The 27,998-nt window shown below is 36.1% G+C and overlaps 1 protein-coding gene across 1 annotated transcript; it reads right to left on the minus strand.

The window, feature by feature from the left end:
* Positions 1-123: 123 nt before the first annotated feature.
* On the minus strand, positions 124-27,946 carry f2r (coagulation factor II (thrombin) receptor). The gene is made up of 2 exons (XM_042488404.1): positions 27,824-27,946; positions 124-2,129 (listed from the first exon to the last, which is right to left on the minus strand). The coding sequence occupies exons 1-2, from the start codon at positions 27,891-27,893 to the stop codon at positions 910-912; spliced, it is 1,290 nt and encodes a 429-aa protein (XP_042344338.1). The 5' UTR covers positions 27,894-27,946; the 3' UTR covers positions 124-909.
* Positions 27,947-27,998: the final 52 nt, after the last annotated feature.

Here is a 27,998-nt window from a genome sequence, read left to right on the forward strand (position 1 = left end):
TCTGGAAAATAATGGCTGAAAATGTTGTGCCAAGCTGTCTGTGAAGTGAATCAAACATATGACACACTGTCATACTTGTGGATTTTTAAAAAAAAATTTTTTTTTTAAATATTTTTATTTTTATTTATTTTATGGAGCAGTGTGTAGGATTTAGTGTCATCTAGTGGTAAAGATTACTGACTGCAACCAGCTGAAACTTCTCCCATGTGCCAAGCGGGAACTCCCTGTTAGGACACCTTAAGCATTTATTGTTCAGGAAGTTTTTAGTGGGAGCTGAATTATCTTCAGAGGTTTCTTGCTCTCTTAAACAAAGAGACTTGATTGTTAAAACCATAAAAACACTGTCTCATCACAGACAGGATACTAGCCCAGCACTTGCTAATGTGCGTTCACCTTTTTTCTGGGATAACTTAAGATCCAGACATTTAGAAGTTTTTTACTGGAAGCTGAATTATCTGCAGAGGTCTCTTCGTCTTCAGAACACAGACCCATGATTTAAACCGGTAAAAACACAGAATACAGCAGTTTCATGTTAAAACTTTTTCCCCCCATTGCTGTTTGGCTCATTGTGGAGGGGCTGATAACTTCTGTGGCTGTTGCAAATTGGCAAATGGTCCAGTCTGGACTACTACAGCAACATGGCAGTGCAACATGGCAACCTTTGTGGATGATTTCAAGTGATTATACACTGAAGAAAACATGTATTATAGGCTTGTCAATTTGTGCCAGCGTATCCCCCTAAATCCTACACACTGGACCTTTAATGTAATTCATCAAAGAAGCAAATTTTGCGCAAATAAGTCCAGCATTAAGAGGCACTGGAAAAACTTTTTGGATCCAGAATTTACTTGGTAAAGGTTTAAATAAAGGTCCAAGTTTGAAAGTCTTTCAGAAGCAGGCCCAATGTCACTAAGCCACCAGCCTGCTGTACTGGCTCCCCGGGTTAGTTTGAACGCTCTCCATCTTGTATGACTTGACGCTGTCTCTCCGCCCGCTGGTCCTTGTGCTCTGTGTTCGAGAGCTGCTTGCTGCTTGTTCTGGTTGCCTACACCTGAGCAGTGCTGCCACCTGCTTCTGGCACTGAGAGGAGGCAAAGTAATACAAGACTGGATCCAGACAGCAGCTGAGGCTGCCTACACACATGGAGAGCAGGTATGCTTGGTAAGAACTGTCGCTGGACTTGTGGGACAGCTGAACGTAGTGAACCATCAGGATGATGTTGGTGGGGGCAAAGCAGACTACAAACACGACCAGCACGACCGCAGCCATCACCACAGCTCGAGTCTTTCTAGAGCGGTTCTCAACGTTGGCCGCTGCCAGAGCCTGAATGATACGCACATAACAGACAGCAGTGAAGACAAGAGGGATGAAGAAGAAGATGGAAGAATAGATGGGGAAGAAATAAAGATAGTAAGCTTGTAATTCTTCCACATCCTGAACATCATGGCAGGTGGTGATGCCCAAATCTGACAAATAAATGGTTTGTCCAGAGATAAGGAGAGGGGAAACGCCTCCAAGGGCCAACAACCACATAGCAGCACACACAGCTGAAGCTGTCTGAGGGCTGCGCCACGTCAGCGAGTTCATGGGGTAAACCACTGCCAGGAATCGGTCAATGCTGATGCACGTCATGAGCAGGATGGAGCAGTACATGTTGCAGTAGAAAGCTGCTGTGACAACTCTGCACATGAAGGAGCCATAGATCCAGTTGTTGCCATGGTAATGGTAGGCGATCTTGAAGGGAAGGAGCAGGCCGAACAACAGGTCAGCACAGGCCAAGTTCAGCATGTAGATGATCGCCGGTTTTCTGGGGCGGCTGTGATGCATAAACATCACCATAGCAACAACATTAAGGGGCACGCTGATGATAAGAACGAGGGTGTAGACTGTTGGGACAAAGGTTGTTGCCAGGCGACCCTGGAGGAAACTTTTAGCTTCATCTGAGACAAAATAATGCTTCCGGGGTTGGCGGTGTGGACCATGTTTTTTAACTGGTTCCTGCTCCCATCCTGAACCAGAACCCCCGTCATCCTTCAAACTGTCTAACACAGACAGGTCAACATAGTCTATAGGCTCATCAGTGACCATCACAAAGTGTCCAGAAAAAGTCCGCAGGAAGGGCGCAGAGCCTTTAAAGAAGAGAAAGAAAGAGGACAAACTTATTTTCATGTGAAAAATTCTATGTAAATGCACCATTCAGACTGAACCTGTTGAATCCAGGAGCAACATCAGTTTTCTTTTGCTGTTTTTGGGTGCCTCTCAAAAGTATTTAAACATTTGCCTTAGTGAAATTGGTTTAGTTCCTTTCAGAAAGAAAGGGAAAAAAGATAATAAGAAATAATAAATAAATGTGTCAAACTTTGCAATAAATTAGTAGATGCATTTTTGGTCATTTTTTCAACATGCTATGTTATGGTGTTTTGGGCCATTTTTTGCAACATTCTATGCAATATCGTGTCTCGGGATTTGATTTTATGTGGTTTTCTGCTGTTTCTGGAACATGTCATGTTTTGACACTTTTCACCATACTATAGTATTGCAAAAAGGGCCAAAAACATCATAAACTGGCATGTTAAAAAAATGATCAAAAATGCAAGGCAAAAAATGGCAAAATTTGACATATCCCCAAAACAGCTGGAAACAACTCAGAATAGCCTGCCAAGACATGCTATAGCATAGAAAGTCGCAAAAAGAGGCAAAAACTTTTGAATTTGGCATGTCGAAAAAATGACCAAAAATGCAAGACTATAGTAAGGCGAAAAATATCACAATTTGACATGTCCCAAAAACATCTGTAAACATCTTAGGAAAGCATGCCAAGACACGCCATAGCCTAGAAAGTTGCAAAAAAGGCCAAAAACCACATAATTCCGAATGTCGTAAAAATGATCAAAAATGCAAGAAGGGCCACAAACATCATAATTTGGCATGGAGAAAAAATGACCAAAATGCAAGACTATAGTAAGGCGAAAAATGTCAAAATTTCAAATTTGCAAAATTAGCTGAAAACAGCTGGAAACAGCTTAGAATAGCCTGCCAAATCACACCATAGCATAGAAAGTTGTAAAAAGGGCCAAAAACATCATAATTTGGCATGTTGTAAAAAATGGTCATTTTTTCGACATGCCAAATTATGACGTTTTTGCCCCTTTCTGCAACTTCTATGCTATAGCATGTCTTGGCAGGCTATTCTAAGCAATTTCAGCTGTTTTCAGCTGTTTTTGCAAATTTGAAATTTTGACATTTTTCGCCTTACTATAGTCTTGCATTTTTGGTCATTTTTTTTGACATGCAAAATTATGACGTTTTTGCCTCTTTTTGCAAATTTCTATGCTATAGCATGTCTTGGCAGGCTATTATAGTCTTTTTCTAGCTGTTTTCAGCAGTTTTTGGGACATGTCAAATTTTGACATTTTTCGCCTTACTATAGTCTTGCATTTTTGGCCATTTTTTCGACATGCCAAATTATGACGTTTTTGCCTCTTTTTGCAAATTTCTATGCGACGGCGTGTCTTGGCAGGCTATTCTAAGCAATTTCAGCTGTTTTCAGCTGTTTTTGCAAATTTGAAATTTTGACATTTTTCGCCTTACTATAGTCTTGCATTTTTGGTCATTTTTTTTGACATGCAAAATTATGACGTTTTTGCCTCTTTTTGCAAATTTCTATGCTATAGCATGTCTTGGCAGGCTATTATAGTCTTTTTCTAGCTGTTTTCAGCAGTTTTTGGGACATGTCAAATTTTGACATTTTTCGCCTTACTATAGTCTTGCATTTTTGGCCATTTTTCGACATGCCAAATTATGACGTTTTTGCCTCTTTTTGCAAATTTCTATGCGACGGCGTGTCTTGGCAGGCTATTCTAAACTGTTTCAAGCTGTTTCCAGCTGTTTTTGGGACATTTCAAATTTTTACATTTTTCGCCTTACTATAGTCTTGCATTTTTGGTCATTTTTTCGACATGCCAAATTATGACGTTTTTGCCTCTTTTTGCAAATTTCTATATGATGGCGTGTCTTGGCAGGCTATTCTAAGCTGTTTCCAGCTGTTTTTGGGACATGTCAAATTTTGACATTTTTCGCCTTACTATAGTCTTGCATTTTTGGTCATTTTTTTGACATGCCAAATTATGACGTTTTTGCCCCTTTTTGCAACTTCTGTGCCATAGCATGTCTTGGCAGGCTATTCTAAGCAATTTCAGCTGTTTTCAGCTGATTTTGCAAATTTGAAATTTTGACATTTTTCACCTTACTATAGTCTTGCATTTTTGGTCATTTGTTTTGACATGCCAAATTCTGACATTTTTGCCTCTTTTTGCAAATTTCTATGCGATGGCGTGTCTTGGCAGGCTATTCTAAGCTGTTTCCAGCTGTTTCCAGCTGTTTTTGGGACATGTCAAATTTGGACATTTTTCGCCTTACTATAGTCTTGCATTTTTGGTCATTTTTTTTCGACATGCCAAATTCTGACGTTTTTGCCTCTTTTTGCAAATTTCTATGCTATGGCGTGTCTTGGCAGGCTATTATAGGGTTTTTCCAGCTGTTTTCAGCAGTTTTTGGGACATGTCAAATTTTGACATTTTTCACCTTACTATAGTCTTGCATTTTTGGTCATTTTTTCGACATGTCAAATTATGACGTTTTTGCCCCTTTTTGCAACTTCTGTGCTATAGCATGTCTTGGCAGGCTATTCTAAGCAATTTTCAGCTGTTTTTTCAGCTGATTTTGCAAATTTGAAATTTCGACATTTTTCGCCTTACTATAGTCTTGCATTTTTGGCCATTTTTTTGACATGCCAAATTCAAAACGTTTTTGCCTTTTTTGCAACTTTCTATGCTATAGCATGTCTTGGCAGGCTATTATAAGGCTTTTCCCAGCTGTTTTCAGCAGTTTTTGGGACATGTCAAATTTTGACATTTTTCACCTTACTATAGTCTTGCATTTTTGGTCATTTTTTTGACATGCTAAATTCTGACATTTTTGCCTCTTTTTGCAAATTTTCTATGCGATGGCGTGTCTTGGCAGGCTATTCTAAGCTGTTTCCAGCTGTTTCCAGCTGTATTTGGGACATGTCAAATTTTTACATTTTTCGCCTTACTATAGTCTTGCATTTTTGGTCATTTTTTTCGACATGCCAAATTATGACGTTTTTGCCTCTTTTTGCAAATTTCTATGCTGTGGCGTGTCTTGGCAGGCTATTCTAAGCTGTTTCCAGCTGTTTACAGCTGTTTTTTTGGGACATGTCAAATTTTGACATTTTTTTCGCCTTACTATAGTCTTGCATTTTTGGTCATTTTTTCGACATGCCAAATTATGACGTTTTTGCCCCTTTTTGCAACTTCTATGCTATAGCATGTCTTGGCAGGCTATTCTAGGCAATTTCAGCTGTTTTCAGCTGATTTTGCAAATTTGAAATTTTGACATTTTTCACCTTACTATAGTCTTGCATTTTTGGTCATTTTTTTCGACATGCCAAATTCTGACATTTTTACCTCTTTTTGCAACTTTCTATGTGATAGCGTGTCTTTGCAGGCTATTCTAAGCTGTTTCCAGCTGTTTTCAGCTGTTTTTGGGACATGTCAAATTTTTACATTTTTTGCCTTACTATAGTCTTGCATCTTTGGTCATTTTTTTCGACATGAAATTTCCAAAAAGAGGCAAAAACGTCATAATTTGGCATGTCGAAAAAATGACCAAAAATGCAAGACTTTTTCACCCTATAGGAAGGCGAATTTGACATGTCCCAAAACTGCTGAAAACAGTTGGAAAAAAGCCTATAATAGCCTGCCAAAACATGCTATAGCATAGAAAGTTGCAAAAAGGACCAAAAACATAATAATTTGGCATGTCCAAAAAAAATGACCAAAAATGCAAGACTATAGTAAGGACATGTCAAAAAATGTCAAAATTTTTCACATGTCCCAAAAACAGCTGTAAACAGCTAAAAATAGCCTGCCAAAACCTGCCATAGCATAGAAAGTTGCAAAAAAAGGCCTGTTACATGCCAGGCTGTTGGGGAAGGTGGGCACTGTGCAGTTATGTTTTTGTTTGTGTCTTTCCCTCCTGGTTTTCTCTCTCTCACCTCCTCTTCTGCCAGGTGCCATCAACCTGATTGGCCTGCAACTGTGTGGTGTGGGCTCTTCCAAACTGGCCAATCACACCAAAGGCTCTCTCATAAAAGGACTTTGCCTGCACTGATCGCACTCTCTGCCTGCTGGAGCTGCTGTGGTGTTGAATGCTGCCATTTACACTGGAGTTTCCTTAGTTAAAATAGGTTGGTGGAGTGAGGGTGTGGATTGGTAAGATGGGGTACCCCATACATTTTTCACTCATGCAAGTCTTTTGGGATTGTCTAGAAACACTAGGTTTTATGGTTGTGCCGCCTCTGTATATATTTTTGGTTAAGCTTCTTTTTTAAGATAATTGAGTCAGGTTTTGTTTGAGTTTATTTTTTATAAGGCTAGATTCAGCTTAGCCCCTGTTCTATTGTATTTTTTGGGACTATTATTTATTTGGCACAACCCCTCATCCCACCCTCCTTCTCCACAATTTTTAGAATTTTTGTAAGTAGTGGTTTCCAATAAATCATTTTCTTTATGCCATCTTCTCTTTGTTGTGTTGATGTCTCCTTTCCACTCATCCATTAAAGGACACATAACAGGCCACAAAAAATCATAATTTGGAAAGTCGAAAAAATGACCAAAAATGAAAAACTATACGAAGGGGAAAAATGTCAAAAAATTTGACATGTCCAAAAAACAGTCCAAAAACAGCTGGAAGCAGCTTTGAATAGCCTGTCAGGACAACGTTATAGCATAGAAAGTTGCAAAAAGGGCCAAAAACATCATAATTTGCTATGTCAAAAAAATGACCAAAAATGTAAGACTATGGTAAGGCGAAAAATGTCAAAATTTCACAAGTCCCAAAAAAAGGTGGGAACAGCTAAAAATAGTGTACAAAGACACGCCATAGCATAGAATGTTTTGCCCTGCCAAAAACACCCAAATAATGCATGTCAAAAAAATGACCGAAAAGGCAAGGCTATAGTATGGCAAAAATGTCAAAATATGACATGTCTCAAAAACAGCTGAAAACACCTGAAAACAGCATAAAATAGCGTGCAAAGACACACCATAGCATAGAAAGTTGCAAAAAAAAGCAATGGCCAAAAACACCAAATAATGCATGTCAAAAAAATGACCAAAAAGGCAAGGCTATAGTATGGCAAAAATGTCAAAATATGACATGACATTTTTTAAAAAACAGCTGAAAACACCTCAAAACAGCATAAAATAGCGTGCAAAGACACACCCATAGCATAGAAAGTTGCAAAAACTGCCCAAAAAAAACCAAATAATGCATGTCCAAAAAATGACCAAAAAGGCAAGGCTATAGTATGGCAAAAATGTCAAAATATGACATTTCCCAAAACAGCTGAAAACACCTCAAAACAGCATAAAATAGCGTGCAAAGACACACCATAGCATAGAATTTGCAAAAACTGTTAAAAACACCACGAATAATGCATGTCAAAAAAATGACCGAAAAAAAAGGCAAGGCTATAGTATGGCAAAAATGTCAAAATATGATGTTTTTTGAAAAACAGCTGAAAACACCTCAAAACAGCATAAAATAGCGTGCAAAGACACACCATAGCACAAGAAGGTTGCAAAAACTGGCCAAAAAACACCAAAATAATGCATGTCCAAAAAATGACCGAAAAAGCAAGGCTATAGTATGGCAAAAATGTCAAAATATGACATGTCCCAAAAAACAGCTGAAAACACCTCAAAAACAGCATAAAATAGCGTGCAAAGACACACCATAGCATAGAATTTTGCAAAAAAACTGGCCAAAAACACACAAATAATGCATGTCCAAAAAAATGACCGAAAAGGCAAGGCTATAGTATGGCAAAAATGTCAAAATATGACATGTCCCAAAAACAGCTGAAAACACACCTCAAAAACAGCATAAAAAATAGCGTGCAAAGACACACCATAGCATAGAATGTTGCAAAAACTGCCAAAAACACCCAAAAATGCATGTCAAAAAAATGACCAAAAAGGCAAGGCTATAGTATGGCAAAAATGTCAAAATATGACATGTCCCAAAAAACAGCTGAAAACACCTCAAAACAGCATAAAAATAGCGTGCAAAGACACACCATAGCATAGAATGTTGCAAAAACTGCCAAAAAACACCATAAAAATGCATGTCAAAAAAATGACCAAAAAAGGCAAGGCTATAGTATGGCAAAAAAATGTCAAAATATGACATGTCCCAAAAACAGCTGAAAACACCTCAAAACAGCATAAAATAGCGTGCAAAGACACACCATAGCAAAGAATGTTGCAAAAACTGTCAAAAACACCACAAAAATGCATGTCCAAAAAAAAAATGACCAAAAAGGCAAGGCTATAGTATGGCAAAAATGTCAAAATATGACATGTCCAAAAACAGCTGAAAAACACCTCAAAACAGCATAAAATAGCGTGCCAAGACACACCATAGCATAGAATGTTGCAAAAACTGGCCAAAAAACACCCAAAAATGCATGTCCAAAAAATGACCAAAAAGGCAAGGCTATAGTATGGCAAAAATGTCAAAATATGACATGTCCCAAAAAAGCTGAAAACACCTCAAAACAGCATAAAATAGCGTGCAAAGACACGCCATAGCATAGAATGTTGCAAAAAAAAATTAAAAAACACACCATAATAATGCATGTCAAAAAAAAATGACCAAAAAAAAGGCAAGGCTATAGTATGGCAAAAATGTCAAAATATGACATGTCCCAAAAACAGCTGAAAACACCTCAAAACAGCATAAAAATAGCGTGCAAAGACACGCCATAGCATAGAATGTTTTGCAAAAAAACAAAAAAAACCATAAATATGCATGTCAAAAAAAAAATGACCAAAAAGGCAAGGCTATAGTATGGCAAAAATGTCAAAATATGACATGTCCCAAAAACAGCTGAAAACACCTCAAAACAGCATAAAATAGCGTGCCAAAGACACGCCATAGCATAGAATGTTTGCAAAAACGCCAAAAAACCAAAAAATGCATGTCCAAAAAATGACCCAAAAAAAGGCAAGGCTATAGTATGGCAAAAATGTCAAAATATGACATGTCCCAAAAACAGCTGAAAACACACTCAAAACAGCATAAAATAGCGTGCCAGACACACCATAGCATAGAATTTGTTGCAAAAAAGCCAAAAACACCAAAAAAATGCATGTCCAAAAAATGACCAAAAAGGGCAGGCAAGGCTATAGTATGGCAAAAATGTCAAAATATGACATGTCCCAAAAACAGCTGAAAACACCTCAAAACAGCATAAAAAATAGCGTGCAAAGACACGCCATAGCAAAGAATTTTTGCAAAAAAAGGCCAAAAACACCAAAAAAATGCATGTCCAAAAAAATGACCAAAAAAGGCAAGGCTATAGTATGGCAAAAATGTCAAAATATGACATGTCCCAAAAACAGCTGAAAACACCTCAAAACAGCATAAAAAATAGCGTGCCAAACACACCATAGCAGCATAGAATGTTGCAAAAAACTGTCCAAAAAACACAAAAAATGCATGTCCAAAAAAATGACCGAAAAGGCAAGGCTATAGTATGGCAAAAATGTCAAAATATGACATGTCCCAAAAAACAGCTGAAAAAAACCTCAAAACAGCATAAAATAGCGTGCAAAGACACACCATAGCATAGAAAATTTGCAAAAAAACGGCCAAAAACACCATAAAAATGCATGTCCAAAAAATGACCAAAAAAGGCAAGGCTATAGTATGGCAAAAATGTCAAAATATGACATGTCCCAAAAAAACAGCTGAAAACACCTCAAAACACAGCATAAAATAGCGTGCCAAGACACACCATAGCATAGAATTTTGCAAAAAACTGGCCAAAAAAACACCAAAAATGCATGTCCAAAAAATGACCAAAAAAAGCAAGGCTATAGTATGGCAAAAATGTCAAAATATGACATGTCCCAAAAAACAGCTGAAAACACCTCAAAACAGCATAAAATAGCGTGCCAAGACACACATAGCATAGAATGTTTGCAAAAAAACGGCCAAAAACACCAAAATAATGCATGTGAAAAAAAATGACCAAAAAGGCAAGGCAAGGCTATAGTATGCAAAAAATGTCAAAATATGACATGTCCAAAAAACAGCTGAAAACACCTCAAAACAGCATAAAAAATAGCGTGTGCAAAGACACGCCATAGCATAGAATGTTGCAAAAACTATGGCCAAAAACACCAAAAAATGCATGTCAAAAAAATGACCGAAAAGGCAAGGCTATAGTATGGCAAAAAAATCAAAATATGACATGTCCCAAAAAACAGCTGAAAACACCTCAAAACAGCATAAAATAGCGTGCCAAGACACCATAGCATAGAATGTTGCAAAAACTGCCAAAAAACCAAAAAATGCATGTCCAAAAAATGACCGAAAAGGCAAGGCTATAGTATGGCAAAAATGTCAAAATATGACATGTCCCAAAAAAACAGCTGAAAACACCTCAAAACAGCATAAAATAGCGTGCCAAGACACACCATAGCATAGAATGTTGCAAAAACTGGCCAAAAAACACCAAAAAATGCATGTCCAAAAAATGACCAAAAAGGCAAGGCTATAGTATGGCAAAAATGTCAAAATATGACATGTCCCAAAAAAACAGCTGAAAACACACTCAAAACAGCATAAAATAGCGTGCCAAGACACGCCATAGCATAGAATGTTGCAAAAAAACTGCCAAAAAAAACACATAATAATGCATGTCCAAAAAAATGACCGAAAAAAGGCAAGGCTATAGTATGGCAAAAATGTCAAAATATGACATGTCCCAAAAAGCTGAAAAACACTCAAAACAGCATAAAATAGCGTGCCAAGACACGCCATAGCATAGAAATTTGCAAAAAAAAGTCCAAAAAACACACCAAAATGCATGTCCAAAAAATGACCAAAAAAGGCAAGGCTATAGTATGGCAAAAATGTCAAAATATGACATGTCCCCAAAAAACAGCTGAAAACACCTCAAAACAGCATAAAATAGCGTGCCAAAGACACCATAGCATAGAATGTTGCAAAAAAAAAACTGGCCAAAAAAACCCAAAAAATGCATGTCCAAAAAAATGACCGAAAAGGCAAGGCTATAGTATGGCAAAAATGTCAAAATATGACATGTCCCAAAAAACAGCTGAAAAACACTCAAAAGCATAAAATAGCGTGCCAAGACACGCCATAGCATAGAATGTTGCAAAAAAACGGCCAAAAAACACCAAAAAATGCATGTCCAAAAAAAATGACCAAAAAAGCAAGGCTATAGTATGGCAAAAATGTCAAAATATGACATGTCCCAAAAAACAGCTGAAAACACCTCAAAACAGCATAAAATAGCGTGCAAAGACACACGCCATAGCATAGAATGTTGCAAAAAAAAAGGCCAAAAAAAACACCATAAAAATGCATGTCCAAAAAATGACCGAAAAGGCAAGGCTATAGTATGGCAAAAATGTCAAAATATGACATGTCCCAAAAACAGCTGAAAAACCTCAAAAACAGCATAAAATAGCGTGCAAAGACACACCATAGCATAGCAAAGAATTTGCAAAAACGGCCAAAAACACCCAAATAATGCATGTTGAAAAAATGACCAAAAAGGCAAGGCTATAGTATGGCAAAAATGTCAAAATATGACATGTCCCAAAAAAAGCAGCTGAAAACACCTCAAAACAGCATAAAATAGCGTGCCAAGACACACCATAGCATAGAATGTTTGCAAAAAAAGGTCAAAAAAACCCAAAAAATGCATGTCCAAAAAATGACCGAAAAGGCAAGGCTATAGTATGGCAAAAATGTCAAAATATGACATGTCCCAAAAAACAGCTGAAAACACCTCAAAACAGCATAAAAATAGCGTGCCAAGACACGCCATAGCATAGAATGTTGCAAAAAAACTGCCAAAAAAACCATAAAAATGCATGTCAAAAAAAATGACCGAAAAGGCAAGGCTATAGTATGGCAAAAATGTCAAAATATGACATGTCCCAAAAACAGCTGAAAACACCTCAAAACAGCATAAAATAGCGTGCCAAAGACACACCATAGCATAGAATGTTGCAAAAAAAAACTGGCCAAAAAACCCAAAAATGCATGTCAAAAAAAAAAAATGACCGAAAAAAGGCAAGGCTATAGTATGGCAAAAAATGTCAAAAATGACATGTCCCAAAAACAGCTGAAAACACTCAAAACAGCATAAAATAGCGTGCAAAAACACACCATAGCATAGAATTTTGCAAAAACGGCCAAAAAACACCATAAAAAATGCATGTTGTGTCAAAAAAAAATGACCAAAAAAATGCAAAAGGCAAGGCTATAGTATGGCAAAAATGTCAAAATATGACATGTCCCAAAAACAGCTGAAAAAAACCTCAAAAACAGCATAAAATAGCGTGCCAAGACACCATAGCATAGAATGTTGCAAAAACTGGCCAAAAACACCAAAAAATGCATGTCCAAAAATGACCAAAAAGGCAAGGCTATAGTATGGCAAAAAAATGTCAAAATATGACATGTCCAAAAAACAGCTGAAAACACCTCAAAACAGCATAAAAATAGCGTGCAAGACACACCATAGCAAATAGCATAGAATGTTGCAAAAACGGCAAAAAAACCCAAATAATGCATGTCAAAAAAAATGACCAAAAAGGCAAGGCTATAGTATGGCAAAAATGTCAAATATGACATGTCCCAAAAACAGCTGAAAACACCTCAAAACAGCATAAAAAATAGCGTGCCAAGACACGCCATAGCATAGAATGTTTGCAAAAACAACAAAAAACCATAAAAATGCATGTCCAAAAAAATGACCAAAAAGGCAAGGCTATAGTATGGCAAAAATGTCAAAATATGACATGTCCCCAAAAACAGCTGAAAACACCTCAAAACAGCATAAAATAGCGTGCAAAGACACACCATAGCATAGAATGTTGCAAAAACTGTCAAAAAACCCAAATAAATGCATGTCCAAAAAATGACCGAAAAGGCAAGGCTATAGTATGGCAAAAATGTCAAAATATGACATGTCCAAAAAACAGCTGAAAACACCTCAAAACAGCATAAAATAGCGTGCCAAAGACACGCCATAGCATAGAATGTTGCAAAAAAAAAACGGCCAAAAAACACAAAAAATGCATGTCCAAAAAAATGACCGAAAAGGCAAGGCTATAGTAGTATGGCAAAAATGTCAAAATATGACATGTCCCAAAAAAGCTGAAAACACCTCAAAACAGCATAAAATAGCGTGCCAAGACACACCATAGCATAGAATGTTTGCAAAAAAACTGGCCAAAAACACCAAAATAATGCATGTCCAAAAAAAATGACCGAAAAAAGGCAAGGCTATAGTATGGCAAAAATGTCAAAATATGACATGTCCCAAAAACAGCTGAAAACACCTCAAAACAGCATAAAATAGCGTGCAAAGACACATAGCAAGAATGTTGCAAAAAACTATGCCAAAACCAAAATAATGCATGTCCAAAAAAAATGACCGAAAAAGGCAAGGCTATAGTATGGCAAAAATGTCAAAATATGACATGTCCCAAAAAAAAAAAGCTGAAAACACCTCAAAACAGCATAAAATAGCGTGCAAAGACACACCATAGCATAGAATGTTGCAAAAATGCCAAAAAAAACATAAAAAATGCATGTCCAAAAAAAATGACCAAAAGGCAAGGCTATAGTATGGCAAAAATGTCAAAATATGACATGTCCCAAAAAAACAGCTGAAAAAACCTCAAAACAGCATAAAATAGCGTGCCAAGACACGCCATAGCATAGAAATTTGCAAAAACTGGCCAAAAAAACACCAAAAAATGCATGTCCAAAAAAAAATGACCAAAAAGGCAAGGCTATAGTATGGCAAAAATGTCAAAATATGACATGTCCCAAAAAACAGCTGAAAACACCTCAAAACAGCATAAAATAGCGTGCAAAGACACACCATAGCATAGAATGTTTGCAAAAAAGGCCAAAAACACCATAAAAATGCATGTCCAAAAAATGACCAAAAAGGCAAGGCTATAGTATATGGCAAAAATGTCAAAATATGACATGTCCCAAAAAACAGCTGAAAACACTCTCAAAACAGCATAAAATAGCGTGCCAAAGACACACCATAGCATAGAATGTTGCAAAAAAAAACTGCCAAAAACACCAAATAATGCTGTCCAAAAAAATGACCGAAAAGGCAAGGCTATAGTATGGCAAAAATGTCAAAATATGACATGTCCCAAAAAAAACAGCTGAAAACACCTCAAAACAGCATAAAATAGCGTGCCAACACACCATAGCATAGAATGTTGCAAAAACTGCCAAAAAACACCATAAAAATGCATGTCAAAAAAAATGACCAAAAAAGGCAAGGCTATAGTATGGCAAAAAAAATGTCAAAATATGACATGTCCCAAAAACAGCTGAAAAACACCTCAAAACAGCATAAAATAGCGTGCAAAAGACACACCATAGCATAGAAAGTTGCAAAAACTGCCAAAAAAACCAAATAATGCATGTCAAAAAAAATGACCAAAAAGGCAAGGCTATAGTATGGCAAAAATGTCAAAATATGACATGTCCCAAAAAACAGCTGAAAACACCTCAAAACAGCATAAAATAGCGTGCCAAGACACGCCATAGCATAGAATGTTGCAAAAACGGCAAAAAAACAAAATAATGCATGTCCAAAAAAATGACCGAAAAAAGGCAAGGCTATAGTATGGCAAAAATGTCAAAATATGACACATTCCCAAAAACAGCTGAAAACACCTCAAAACAGCATAAAATAGCGTGCCAGACACACCATAGCATAAAGAATTTGCAAAAACTGTCCAAAAAACACCAAAAATAATGCATGTCCAAAAAAATGACCGAAAAGGCAAGGCTATAGTATGGCAAAAATGTCAAAATATGACATGTCCCAAAAAACAGCTGAAAACACCTCAAAACAGCATAAAATAGCGTGCCAAGACACGCCATAGCATAGAAAAGTTGCAAAAAACTGTCAAAAACACCCAAATAATGCATGTCAAAAAAATGACCGAAAAGGCAAGGCTATAGTATGGCAAAAATGTCAAAATATGACATGTCCCAAAAAACAGCTGAAAACACCTCAAAACAGCATAAAATAGCGTGCCAAGACACGCCATATAGCATAGATGTTGCAAAAAAAGCCAAAAACACCCCAAAATGCATGTCCAAAAAAAAATGACCGAAAAGGCAAGGCTATAGTATGGCAAAAATGTCAAAATATGACATGTCCAAAAAACAGCTGAAAACACCTCAAAACAGCATAAAATAGCGTGCCAAGACACACATAGCATAGAATGTTGCAAAAAAAAGCCAAAAAACACATAAAATGCATGTCCAAAAATGACCGAAAAAAAGGCAAGGCTATAGTATGGCAAAAATGTCAAAATATGACATGTCCCAAAAAAAACTGAAAACACCTCAAAACAGCATAAAATAGCGTGCAAAGACACACCATAGCATAGAATGTTGCAAAAAACTGCCAAAAAAACACCCAAAAAATGCATGTCCAAAAAAAATGACCAAAAAGGCAAGGCTATAGTATGGCAAAAATGTCAAAATATGACATGTCCCAAAAAAAACAGCTGAAAACACCTCAAAAACAGCATAAAATAGCGTGCCAAGACACACCCATAGCATAAGAATGTTGCAAAAAAAGGTCCAAAACACCAAAAATGCATGTGTCAAAAAAATGACCGAAAAAAAGGCAAGGCTATAGTATGGCAAAAATGTGTCAAAATATGACATGTCCCAAAAACAGCTGAAAACACCTCAAAACAGCATAAAATAGCGTGCCAAGACACACCATAGCATAGAAAATGTTGCAAAAACTGGCAAAAAACACCAAAAAATGCATGTCAAAAAAAAATGACCAAAAAAGCAAGGCTATAGTATGGCAAAAATGTCAAAATATGACATGTCCCAAAAAACAGCTGAAAACACCTCAAAACAGCATAAAATAGCGTGCAAAGACACACCATAGCATAGAATTTTGCAAAAACTGGTCAAAAACACCAAATAATGCATGTCAAAAAAAAAATGACCGAAAAAAAAGGCAAGGCTATAGTATGGCAAAAAAATGTCAAAATATGACATGTCCCAAAAACAGCTGAAAACACCTCAAAACAGCATAATAAAATAGCGCCAAGACACACCATAGCATAGAAATTGCAAAAACTGCCCAAAAACACCAAAAAATGCATGTCCAAAAAAAAAAATGACCGAAAAAAGGCAAGGCTATAGTATGGCAAAAATGTCAAAATATGACATGTCCCAAAAACAGCTGAAAACACCTCAAAAAGCATAAAATAGCGCGTGCCAAGACACGCCATAGCATAGAATGTTGCAAAAACTGGCAAAAAACACCAAAATAATGCATGTCCAAAAAATGACCAAAAAAGGCAAGGCTATAGTATGGCAAAAATGTCAAAATATGACATGTCCCAAAAAGCTGAAAACACCTCAAAACAGCATAAAAATAGCGTGCCAAGACACACCATAGCATAGAATGTTGCAAAAACGGCCAAAAACACAAAAAATGCATGTCCAAAAAATGACCAAAAAGGCAAGGCTATAGTATGGCAAAAATGTCAAAATATGACATGTCCCAAAAACAGCTGAAAACACCTCAAAAACAGCATAAAATAGCGTGCCAAGACACGCCATAGCATAGAATGTTTGCAAAAACTGGCCAAAAAAACACCATAAAATAATGCATGTCCAAAAAAATGACCAAAAAGGCAAGGCTATAGTATGGCAAAAATGTCAAAATATGACATGTCCCAAAAACAGCTGAAAAACACCTCAAAACAGCATAAAAAAATAGCGTGCCAAAGACACACCATAGCATAGAATGTTGCAAAAAACTGTCAAAAACACCATAAAAATGCATGTCCAAAAAAATGACCGAAAAAAGGCAAGGCTATAGTATGGCAAAAATGTCAAAATATGACATGTCCCAAAAAACAGCTGAAAACACCTCAAAACAGCAGCATAAAATAGCGTGCCAACACACCATAGCATAGAATGTTGCAAAAAAATGGCCAAAAAAACCATAAAATGCATGTCCAAAAAAAATGACCGAAAAGGCAAGGCTATAGTATGGCAAAAATGTCAAAATATACATGTCCCAAAAACAGCTGAAAAACACCTCAAAACAGCATAAAATAGCGTGCAAGACACGCCATAGCAATAGAATGTTGCAAAAATGCCAAAAAAAAAACCATAATAATGCATGTCAAAAAAATGACCGAAAAGGCAAGGCTATAGTATGGCAAAAATGTCAAAATATGACATGTCCCAAAAACAGCTGAAAAAAACACCTCAAAAAAGCATAAAAAATAGCGTGCCAAGACACACCATAGCATAGAATGTTGCAAAAACTGGCCAAAAACACCAAAATAATGCATGTCAAAAAAAAATGACCGAAAAGGCAAGGCTATAGTATGGCAAAAATGTCAAAATATGACATGTCCCAAAAAAACAGCTGAAAACACCTCAAAACAGCATAAAATAGCGTGCAAAGACACCATAGCATAGAATGTTGCAAAAAACTAAAAAAAAACACCAAAAAATGCATGTCCAAAAAAAAATGACCGAAAAGGCAAGGCTATAGTATGGCAATGAAAAATGTCAAAATATGACATGTTCCAAAAAACAGCTGAAAACACCTCAAAAACAGCATAAAATAGCGTGCAAAGACACACCATAGCATAGAATGTTGCAAAAAAAGGCAAAAAACCAAAAACAAAAATGCATGTCCAAAAAAAAATGACCAAAAAAGGCAAGGCTATAGTATGGCAAAAATGTCAAAATATGACATGTCCAAAAAACAGCTGAAAACACCTCAAAACAGCATAAAATAGCGTGCAAAGACACACCATAGCATAAAAAGTTGCAAAAACTGTCCAAAAACACCAAAAAAATGCATGTCCAAAAAAATGACCGAAAAAGGCAAGGCTATAGTATGGCAAAAATGTCAAAATATGACATGTCCCAAAAAACAGCTGAAAACACCTCAAAACAGCATAAAATAGCGTGCAAACACACCATAGCATAGAATTTGCAAAAAACTGTCAAAAAACACCAAAAATGCATGTCCAAAAATGACCAAAAAAGCAAGGCTATAGTATGGCAAAAATGTCAAAATATGACATGTCCCAAAAACAGCTGAAAACACCTCAAACAGCATAAAATAGCGTGCAAAGACACACATAGCAAAGAAAGTTTTGCAAAAATGGTCAAAAACACCAAATAATGCATGTCAAAAAAAAATGACCAAAAAGGCAAGGCTATAGTATGGCAAAAAATGTCAAAATATGACATGTCCCAAAAAAAACAGCTGAAAACACCTCAAAACAGCATAAAAAGCGCGTGCCAAGACACACCATAGCATAGAAAGTTTGCAAAAACTGCCAAAAACACAAAAAAATGCATGTCAAAAAAATGACCAAAAAAAGGCAAGGCTATAGTATGGCAAAAATGTCAAAATATGACATGTCCCAAAAACAGCTGAAAAACACCTCAAAACAGCATAAAAAAGCGCGTGCCAAGACACGCCATAGCATAGAATGTTGCAAAAACTATTAAAAAAACACCAAAAATGCATGTCAAAAAATGACCGAAAAAGGCAAGGCTATAGTATGGCAAAAATGTCAAAATATGACATGTCCCAAAAAAACAGCTGAAAAACACCTCAAAACAGCATAAAATAGCGTGCCAAGAGACACCATAGCATAGAAAATTGCAAAAACAAAGGTCCAAAAAACACCAAAATAATGCATGTCCAAAAAATGACCGAAAAGGCAAGGCTATAGTATGGCAAAAATGTCAAAATATGACATGTCCCAAAAAAACAGCAGAAAAACACCTCAAAACAGCATAAAATAGCGTGCAAAGACACACCATAGCATAGCATAGAATTTGCAAAAAAAACCAAAAAACACCAAAATAATGCATGTCAAAAAAATGACCGAAAAAGGCAAGGCTATAGTATGGCAAAAATGTCAAAAATATGACATGTCCCAAAAACAGCTGAAAACACCTCAAAACAGCATAAAAAATAGCGTGCAAAGACACGCCATAGCATAGAAATGTTGCAAAAAACTATTAAAAAAAACACACAAAAAATGCATGTCAAAAAAAAATGACCGAAAAAAAGGCAAGGCTATAGTATGGCAAAAATGTCAAAATATGACATGTCCCAAAAAACAGCTGAAAACACCTCAAAACAGCATAAAATAGCGTGCAAAGACACCATAGCATAGAATGTTGCAAAAACTATTAAAAAAACCACAAAAATGCATGTCAAAAAAAATGACCGAAAAGGCAAGGCTATAGTATGGCAAAAATGTCAAAATATGACATGTCCCAAAAAAACAGCTGAAAACACCTCAAAACAGCATAAAATAGCGTGCAAAGACACGCCATAGCATAGAATGTTGCAAAAACGGTCCAAAAAAACCAAAAAAATGCATGTCAAAAAAAAAAATGACCAAAAAGGCAAGGCTATAGTATGGCAAAAATGTCAAAATATGACATGTCCCAAAAAACAGCTGAAAACACCTCAAAACAGCATAAAATAGCGTGCAAAGACACACACACACCATAGCATAGAATGTTGCAAAAAACGTCCAAAAACACCAAATAATGCATGTCAAAAAAATGACCGAAAAAGGCAAGGCTATAGTATGGCAAAAATGTCAAAATATGACATGTCCCAAAAAACAGCTGAAAACACCTCAAAACAGCATAAAATAGCGTGCCAAGACACACCATAGCATAGAATGTTGCAAAAAACTGTGCCAAAAACACCAAAATAATGCATGTCAAAAAAATGACCGAAAAAGGCAAGGCTATAGTATGGCAAAAATGTCAAAATATGACATGTCCCAAAAACAGCTGAAAACACACTCAAAACAGCATAAAATAGCGTGCCAAGACACACCATAGCATAGAAAGTTGCAAAAAAAAGTCCAAAAACACCAAATAATGCATGTCAAAAAATGACCAAAAAGGCAAGGCTATAGTATGGCAAAAATGTCAAAATATGACATGTCCCAAAAACAGCTGAAAACACACCTCTCAACAGCATAAAATAGCGTGCAAAGACACGCCATAGCATAGAAAAGTTGCAAAAAACTGGCCAAAAACACCAAAAATGCATGTCCAAAAAATGACCGAAAAGGCAAGGCTATAGTATGGCAAAAATGTCAAAATATGACATGTCCCAAAAAACAGCTGAAAACACCTCAAAACAGCATAAAATAGCGTGCAAAGACACACCATAGCATAGAATGTTTTGCAAAAAACTGTCAAAAACACCCAAAAAATAATGCATGTCCAAAAAAAAAAACCGAAAAGGCAAGGCTATAGTATGGGCAAAAATGTCAAAATATGACATGTCCCAAAAAACAGCTGAAAACACACTCAAAACAGCATAAAATAGCGTGCAAAGACACACCATAGCATAGAATGTTGCAAAAAACTGGTCCAAAAAACATAAAAAATGCATGTCCAAAAAAATGACCGAAAAGGCAAGGCTATAGTATGGCAAAAATGTCAAAATATGACATGTCCAAAAACAGCTGAAAACACCTCAAAACAGCATAAAATAGCGTGCAAAGACACACCATAGCATAGAAAGTTGCAAAAACTGTCAAAAACACCCAAAAAAATGCATGTCAAAAAAAATGACCAAAAAGGCAAGGCTATAGTATGGCAAAAATGTCAAAATATGACATGTCCCAAAAAACAGCTGAAAACACCTCAAAACACATAAAATAGCGTGCAAAGACACACCATAGCATAGAAAAGTTGCAAAAACTGTCAAAAAAACACCAAAAATGCATGTCATGTCAAAAAAATGACCAAAAAGGCAAGGCTATAGTATGGCAAAAATGTCAAAATATGACATGTCCCAAAAACAGCTGAAAACACCTCAAAACAGCATAAAATAGCGTGCAAAGACACACCATAGCATAGAATGTTGCAAAAAAGGTCAAAAACACCAAATAATGCATGTCAAAAAAATGACCGAAAAGGCAAGGCTATAGTATGGCAAAAATGTCAAAATTGACATGTTCCCAAAAAACAGCTGAAAACACCTCAAAACAGCATAAAATAGCGTGCAAGACACACCATAGCATAGAAAGTTGCAAAAACTGTCAAAAAACACCCAAATAATGCATGTCAAAAAAAATGACCAAAAAAGGCAAGGCTATAGTATGGCAAAAATGTCAAAATATGACATGTCCCAAAAAACAGCTGAAAACACCTCAAAACAGCATAAAATAGCGTGCAAAGACACGCCATAGCATAGAATGTTGCAAAAAAAACTGCCAAAAACACCAAAAATGCATGTCCAAAAAATGACCGAAAAAAGGCAAGGCTATAGTATGGCAAAAATGTCAAAATATGACATGTCCCAAAAAAACAGCAGCTGAAAACACCTCAAAACAGCATAAAATAGCGTGCAAAGACACGCCATAGCATAGAATGTTGCAAAAAACTATTAAAAAAACAAATAATGCATGTCAAAAAAAATGACCAAAAAGGCAAGGCTATAGTATGGCAAAAATGTCAAAATATGACATGTCCCAAAAACAGCTGAAAACACCTCAAAACAGCATAAAATAGCGTGCACAGACACACCATAGCAAAGAAAGTTGCAAAAACTGTCAAAAACACCAAATAATGCATGTCAAAAAATGACCGAAAAGGCAAGGCTATAGTATGGCAAAAATGTCAAAATATGACATGTCCAAAAAACAGCTGAAAACACCTCAAAAACAGCATAAAATAGCGTGCCAAGACACACCATAGCATAGAAAGTTGCAAAAACTGTGAAAAACAAAAAACACCAAAATAATGCATGTCAAAAAAATGACCAAAAAAGGCAAGGCTATAGTATGGCAAAAAATGTCAAAATATGACATTTTTTAAAAACAGCTGAAAACACCTCAAAAAACAGCATAAAATAGCGTGCAAAGACACACCATAGCATAGAAAGTTTGTAAAAAAAATGCCAAAAACACCCAAAATAATGCATGTCAAAAAAATGACCAAAAAGGCAAGGCTATAGTATGGCAAAAATGTCAAAATATGACATGTCCCAAAAAAACAGCTGAAAACACCTCTAAAATAGCGTGCCAAAGACACGCCATAGCATAGAATTGTTGCAAAAACAGGCCAAAAACACCATTTAAATGCATGTCCAAAAAATGACCAAAAAGGCAAGGCTATAGTATGGCAAAAATGTCAAAATATGAAAAAACAGCTGAAAACACCTCAAAACAGCATAAAATAGCGTGCAAAGACACGCATAGCATAGAAAGTTGCAAAAAACTGTCAAAAACACCCAAATAATGCATGTCAAAAAAATGACCAAAAAGCAAGGCTATAGTATGGCAAAAATGTCAAAATATGACATTTTTTAAAAACAGCTGAAAACACCTCAAAACAGCATAAAATAGCGTGCAAAGACACACCATAGCATAGAAAAGTTTGCAAAAACTGTCAAAAACACCAAAAATGCATGTCAAAAAAATGACCGAAAAGGCAAGGCTATAGTATGGCAAAAATGTCAAAATATGACATGTCCCAAAAACAGCTGAAAAACACATGAAAACAGCATAAAATAGCGTGCAAAGACACCATAGCATAGAATGTTGCAAAAACTATTAAAAAAACATGAATAATGCATGTTGAAAAAAATGACCGAAAAGGCAAGGCTATAGTATGGCAAAAATGTCAAAATATGACATTCCCAAAAACAGCTGAAAACACCTCAAAACAGCATAAAATAGCGTGCAAAGACACACCATAGCATAAAAAGTTTGCAAAAACTGTCAAAAACACCCAAATAATGCATGTCAAAAAAAATGACCAAAAAGGCAAGGCTATAGTATGGCAAAAATGTCAAAATATGACATTTCCCAAAAAAACAGCTGAAAACACCTCAAAAACACATAAAAATAGCGTGCAAAGACACACCATAGCATAAAAAGTTGCAAAAAAAAACTGTCAAAAACACCCAAATAATGCATGTTGTCAAAAAAATGACCGAAAAGGCAAGGCTATAGTATGGCAAAAATGTCAAAATTTGACATGTCCCAAAAACAGCTGAAAACACATGAAAAACAGCATAAAATAGCGTGCAAAGACACGACATAGCATAGAAAGTTGCAAAAAAAACTGCCCAAAAACACCCCAAATAATGCATGTCAAAAAAATGACCAAAAAAGGCAAGGCTATAGTATGGCAAAAATGTCAAAATATGACATTTTTAAAAACAGCTGAAAACACCTCAAAACAGCATAAAATAGCGTGCAAAGACACGCCATAGCATAGAATGTTGCAAAAACTATAAAAAAAACACGAATAATGCATGTAAAAAAAAAAATTGACCAAAAAGGCAAGGCTATAGTATGGCAAAAATGTCAAAATATGAGATTTTTTAAAACTGCTGAAAACACACCTCAAAACAGCATAAAATAGGGTGCAAAGACATGCCATAGCATAAAATGTTGCCAAAAACTGTCAAAAACACCCAAATAATGCATGTCAAAAAAATTGACCGAAAAAGCAAGGCTATAGTATGGCAAAAATGTCAAAATATGACATGTTCAAAAAACAGCTGAAAACACCTCAAAACAACTGCATAAAATAGTGTGCAAAGACACGCCATAGCACAAAAAGTTGCAAAACTGCCCAAAACACCCAAATAATGCATGTCAAAAAAATTACCAAAAAGGCAAGGCTATAGTATGGCAAAAATGTCAAAATGTGAGATTTTTTAAAACAGCTGAAAACACCTCAAAACAGCATAAAATAGCGTGTGAAGACATGCCATAGCATAGAATTTTGCAAAAACTGTCAAAACACCTGAATAATGCATGTTAAAAAAAATTGACCGAAAAGGCAAGGCTATAGTATGGCAAAAATGTCAAAATATGACACATGACACATGTCTCAAAAACAGCTGAAAACAACTCAAAACAGCATAAAATAGCGTGCAAAGACACGCCATAGCATAGAATGTTGCAAAAACTATTAAAAAAACACGAATAATGCATGTAAAAAAAAAAATGACCGAAAAGGTATGGCAAAAATGTCAACATATGACATTTTTTAAAACAGCTGAAAACACCTCAAAGCAGCATAAAATAACTTGCAAAAACATACCAATGCAAAGAATCTTGCAAAAACTGCCAAAAAGACGCTAATAATGCATGTCAAGAAAATTGAACGAAAAGGCAAGGCTATAGTATGGCAAAAATGTCAAAATATGACATGTTCAAAAAACAGCTGAAAACACCTCAAAACAGCATAAAATAGCGTGTAAAGACACGCCATAGCATAGAATGTTGCAAAAACTGTCAAAAACACCGGAATATTTCACTAATATTTCACTTTCAAAATAAGACATTTCCAAAAAACAGCTGAAGACACCTGAAAACAGCATAAAACACTCAAAACACTCCATAGCATGGAAAGTTGCAAAAAGGGTCAAAAACATCATGATTTTTTATGTTGAAATAATGAACAAAAAGGCAAGACTATAGTAAGGCAAAAAATGTCAGAATTTAAATTAGTCCCAAAAACAGCTGAAAAGAACTGGAAACAGGTTAGAATAGCCTGCCAAGACACGCCATAGCACAGAAAATTGCAAAAAGGGCCCAAAACATCATGATGTGGCATGTTGAAAAAATGACCAGAAAGGCAGGACAATAGAAAAAATTTGACGTCTAAAAAACATCTGTAAACATCTTAGAAAAGTCTGCCAAGAGATACCATAGCATAGAAAGTTGCAAAAAGGGCCAAAAACATCATAATTTTTTATGTCGAAAAAATGACAAAAAGGCAAAAAATTTCAAAATTTAACATGTCCCTAAAACAGCTGGAAACAGCTTATAAAATCCTGCCATGACACACCATAGCATAGAAATTTGCAAAACTGATCAAAAACATCATGATTTGGTATACTGAATAAATGACCACAAATTCAACACTATGGTAAGGTGAAAAATGTCAATATTTGACATATCCCAAAAACAGCTGAAAACAGCTGGAAACAGCGTAGAATAGCCTGAAAGACACGCCATAGCATAGAAACTTGCACAAAGGGCAAAAAACATCCCACTTTGGCATGTCGAAAAAATGACCATACATGCAAGACTATAGTAAGGCGAATAAAGGCAAAATTTGACATGTCCCAAAAACAGCTGGAAACAGCTTAGAATAGCCTGCCAAGACGTGCCGTATCATAGAAAGTTGCAAAAAGGGCCAAAAATATCAGAATTTGGCATGTCGAAGAAATGACTACAAATGCAAGACTATAGTAAGGCAAAAAATGGCAAAATTTGGCATGTCCCAAAAACAGCTGAAAACCACATAAAACCATGTAAAATAGCACACTGGCACATGCCATAGCATAGGGTGTTGCAAAAAAGGCCAAAAACCAATAATATAGTATGGCGATAAAATGACCAAAATTGCAGTACTGGAGTATGGTAAAAAATGTCAAAATATGATATGTCCAAAAACAGTGCAAGCCAAATAAAACCACATAAAATAACAATGCAAGACACGCCATAGCATAGGATGGTGCAAAAATGGCCAGCAACAAACACGCTATTTTATGGTGTTTTGGGCCGCTTTCGCAACATCCTGTACTATGGCGTGTCTTGACATGCTATTTTACATGGTTTTATGTGGTTTTCAGCAGTTTTTTTGGACATGTCATATTATGACAATTTTTACCATACTCTAGCACTGCAGGTGCATGGTGTTTTTGGTCGTTTTTGCAACATCCTTTACTATGGTGTGTCTCGGCATGCTATTTTATGTGGTTTTCAGCTGTTTTTGGATGTGTCACATTTTGCCATTTTTCGCCCTACTATAGTATAGCATTTTTGTAAATTTTTTTAACACGTTATGTAAAACATGTAAAACATGCAATGCTATGTTTTCTTCGACATTCTTTTCTATAACGTGTTACGCCTTGCTTTAATACGATGTGTTCAGCTGTTTTACTATACATACTATAGTATATCTTCAAATAAGGCAACCGTAAACATCATATTATAGTATGTTGTTAAAAATGACCCAAAACGTCAAAAATACTTCATAGTATATTATACCGTCAAAAATGTCTCAAAACACGACCGAAACATACCTGATTATGTCATCTATAACGACCCCAAAACATCATCATCATTATGGTATATAGTCAAAAATGTCACAAAATTCCACGGAAAGTCATAGTATAGAATCTCATCAAAAATGACCAAGAAATTTCATGGTGAAGTATGTATCACCCAAACATCCTTGTATAGTATGCTGTCAAAAATGATGCCAAAATGCCATAGTATGGTATGCCATGGACAATGACACAAAATATCACCAAAAACGTCACCAACACATCGTAGTATATGGCGGCATGTCACTGTCAAAAATTACAAGCAGAATTTCCCTCCTCGCGCACACAAAAGAGATCTGCGCGTGCAGATACGATCCGAGGAGGGATATTCTGCTCGCAATTATTGACAGGGATATGCCGCCGTCACAGTTGACATTTTACCTTTTGGATATAAAATGCCGGAGCTTCATCATCATATCCTATTAGACATTTGTGTGCAATTTGAGTGTATTCATTCTTTATCTATGGCCAGACAAAAAGGTTTTTGAGTTCATCTTGACGTTTATCTTTGACCTTTGGCCACCGGATTGTACTCACTTTAGTTCACTCTTCATTCCAAGCAGACACCTTTTTTTTTTCCAATTTCAAGAAATACATGAGATATTGTTTTTACACGAATGAGACGAATCAAAGGTTCACTGTGACTTTGACCTTTGATCACCAATACTTTATCAGTTCATCCTTTAGTCCACTCAAAAATTTGTGCCAAATTTGGAGAAATTCAAGTTCACAAGAATGAGACACACAAGGTCACAGTGACCTTTACCTTTGACCTATGACCACCAAAATCTTTAAATATCACGTCCACGGGAATTGACAGGATATACAGACAACCTAAAAACAACCCGAATATAACTAGCGGCATAATGGAAGTACTCAGTGGAGAAAAATGACCCCTGTGCCTGTTAATGTTCTTTTAGGGGAGCGGAAACAGAGAGCTGCACTAAATGGAATGACCCAAGTAAACTATTAGTACATCGAATTGGTGTAGTGGAGTGGATGTTTAAGGTAGCATACACTTAGAATAATCAAGCACAAGTATGCTCTCAGGTACATTACTAATGTAAATGTATTTATTTATTACTACTGTCCATGACCTGCTGCTGTGTCACTAGTCAGACTGACAAAATTACATATTCACTGATACAAATCATGTTTTAGTCTCAGTTACTCAGTTATTAAATTGTTAAGGCTTGCTGGAAAGGTGAATGCAGGGTGGGTCCTGCTTAAAAAGCATTTCCAATAGTCCAGCCTACAGTATTTACTGTAGGTTATCGTCCAACCTGAAGACGATTTTGAGCTACTGTGTGGTTCGATTGAATTAACTGTTAAAATAGGAGATGTCACACTTATTTCTAATCTAAGGCATGACACAAATATGCAAAGTGTTAACCTTTCTAATATTTGTATAACCCAGCAGAGTACAAGCCTTTACTGTACAAACTGTAGCCATTTTTTTTTTTTAAAAAAGCATGATAATTTATTAATGACACATATATGGTTCAGAAAGCAACTTACCATTTTGGGAGGCGAGCGCTGAGCCCTGGAGAGAAAACAACACCAACAACCCTACTGATAAGTCAACCATGGCTCTCTGTATATCCTCCAAATGTTTAACAGTTATGAGAGGGTTACAGTTATCTGTTTGACTTTAGAGTGAATGATTTTTTTTTTGTCAGCATCACATGTCATT

Source organism: Plectropomus leopardus, chromosome 6, assembly GCF_008729295.1.
Source record: "Plectropomus leopardus isolate mb chromosome 6, YSFRI_Pleo_2.0, whole genome shotgun sequence".
In the NCBI taxonomy this organism is placed as follows: domain Eukaryota; kingdom Metazoa; phylum Chordata; class Actinopteri; order Perciformes; family Serranidae; genus Plectropomus; species Plectropomus leopardus.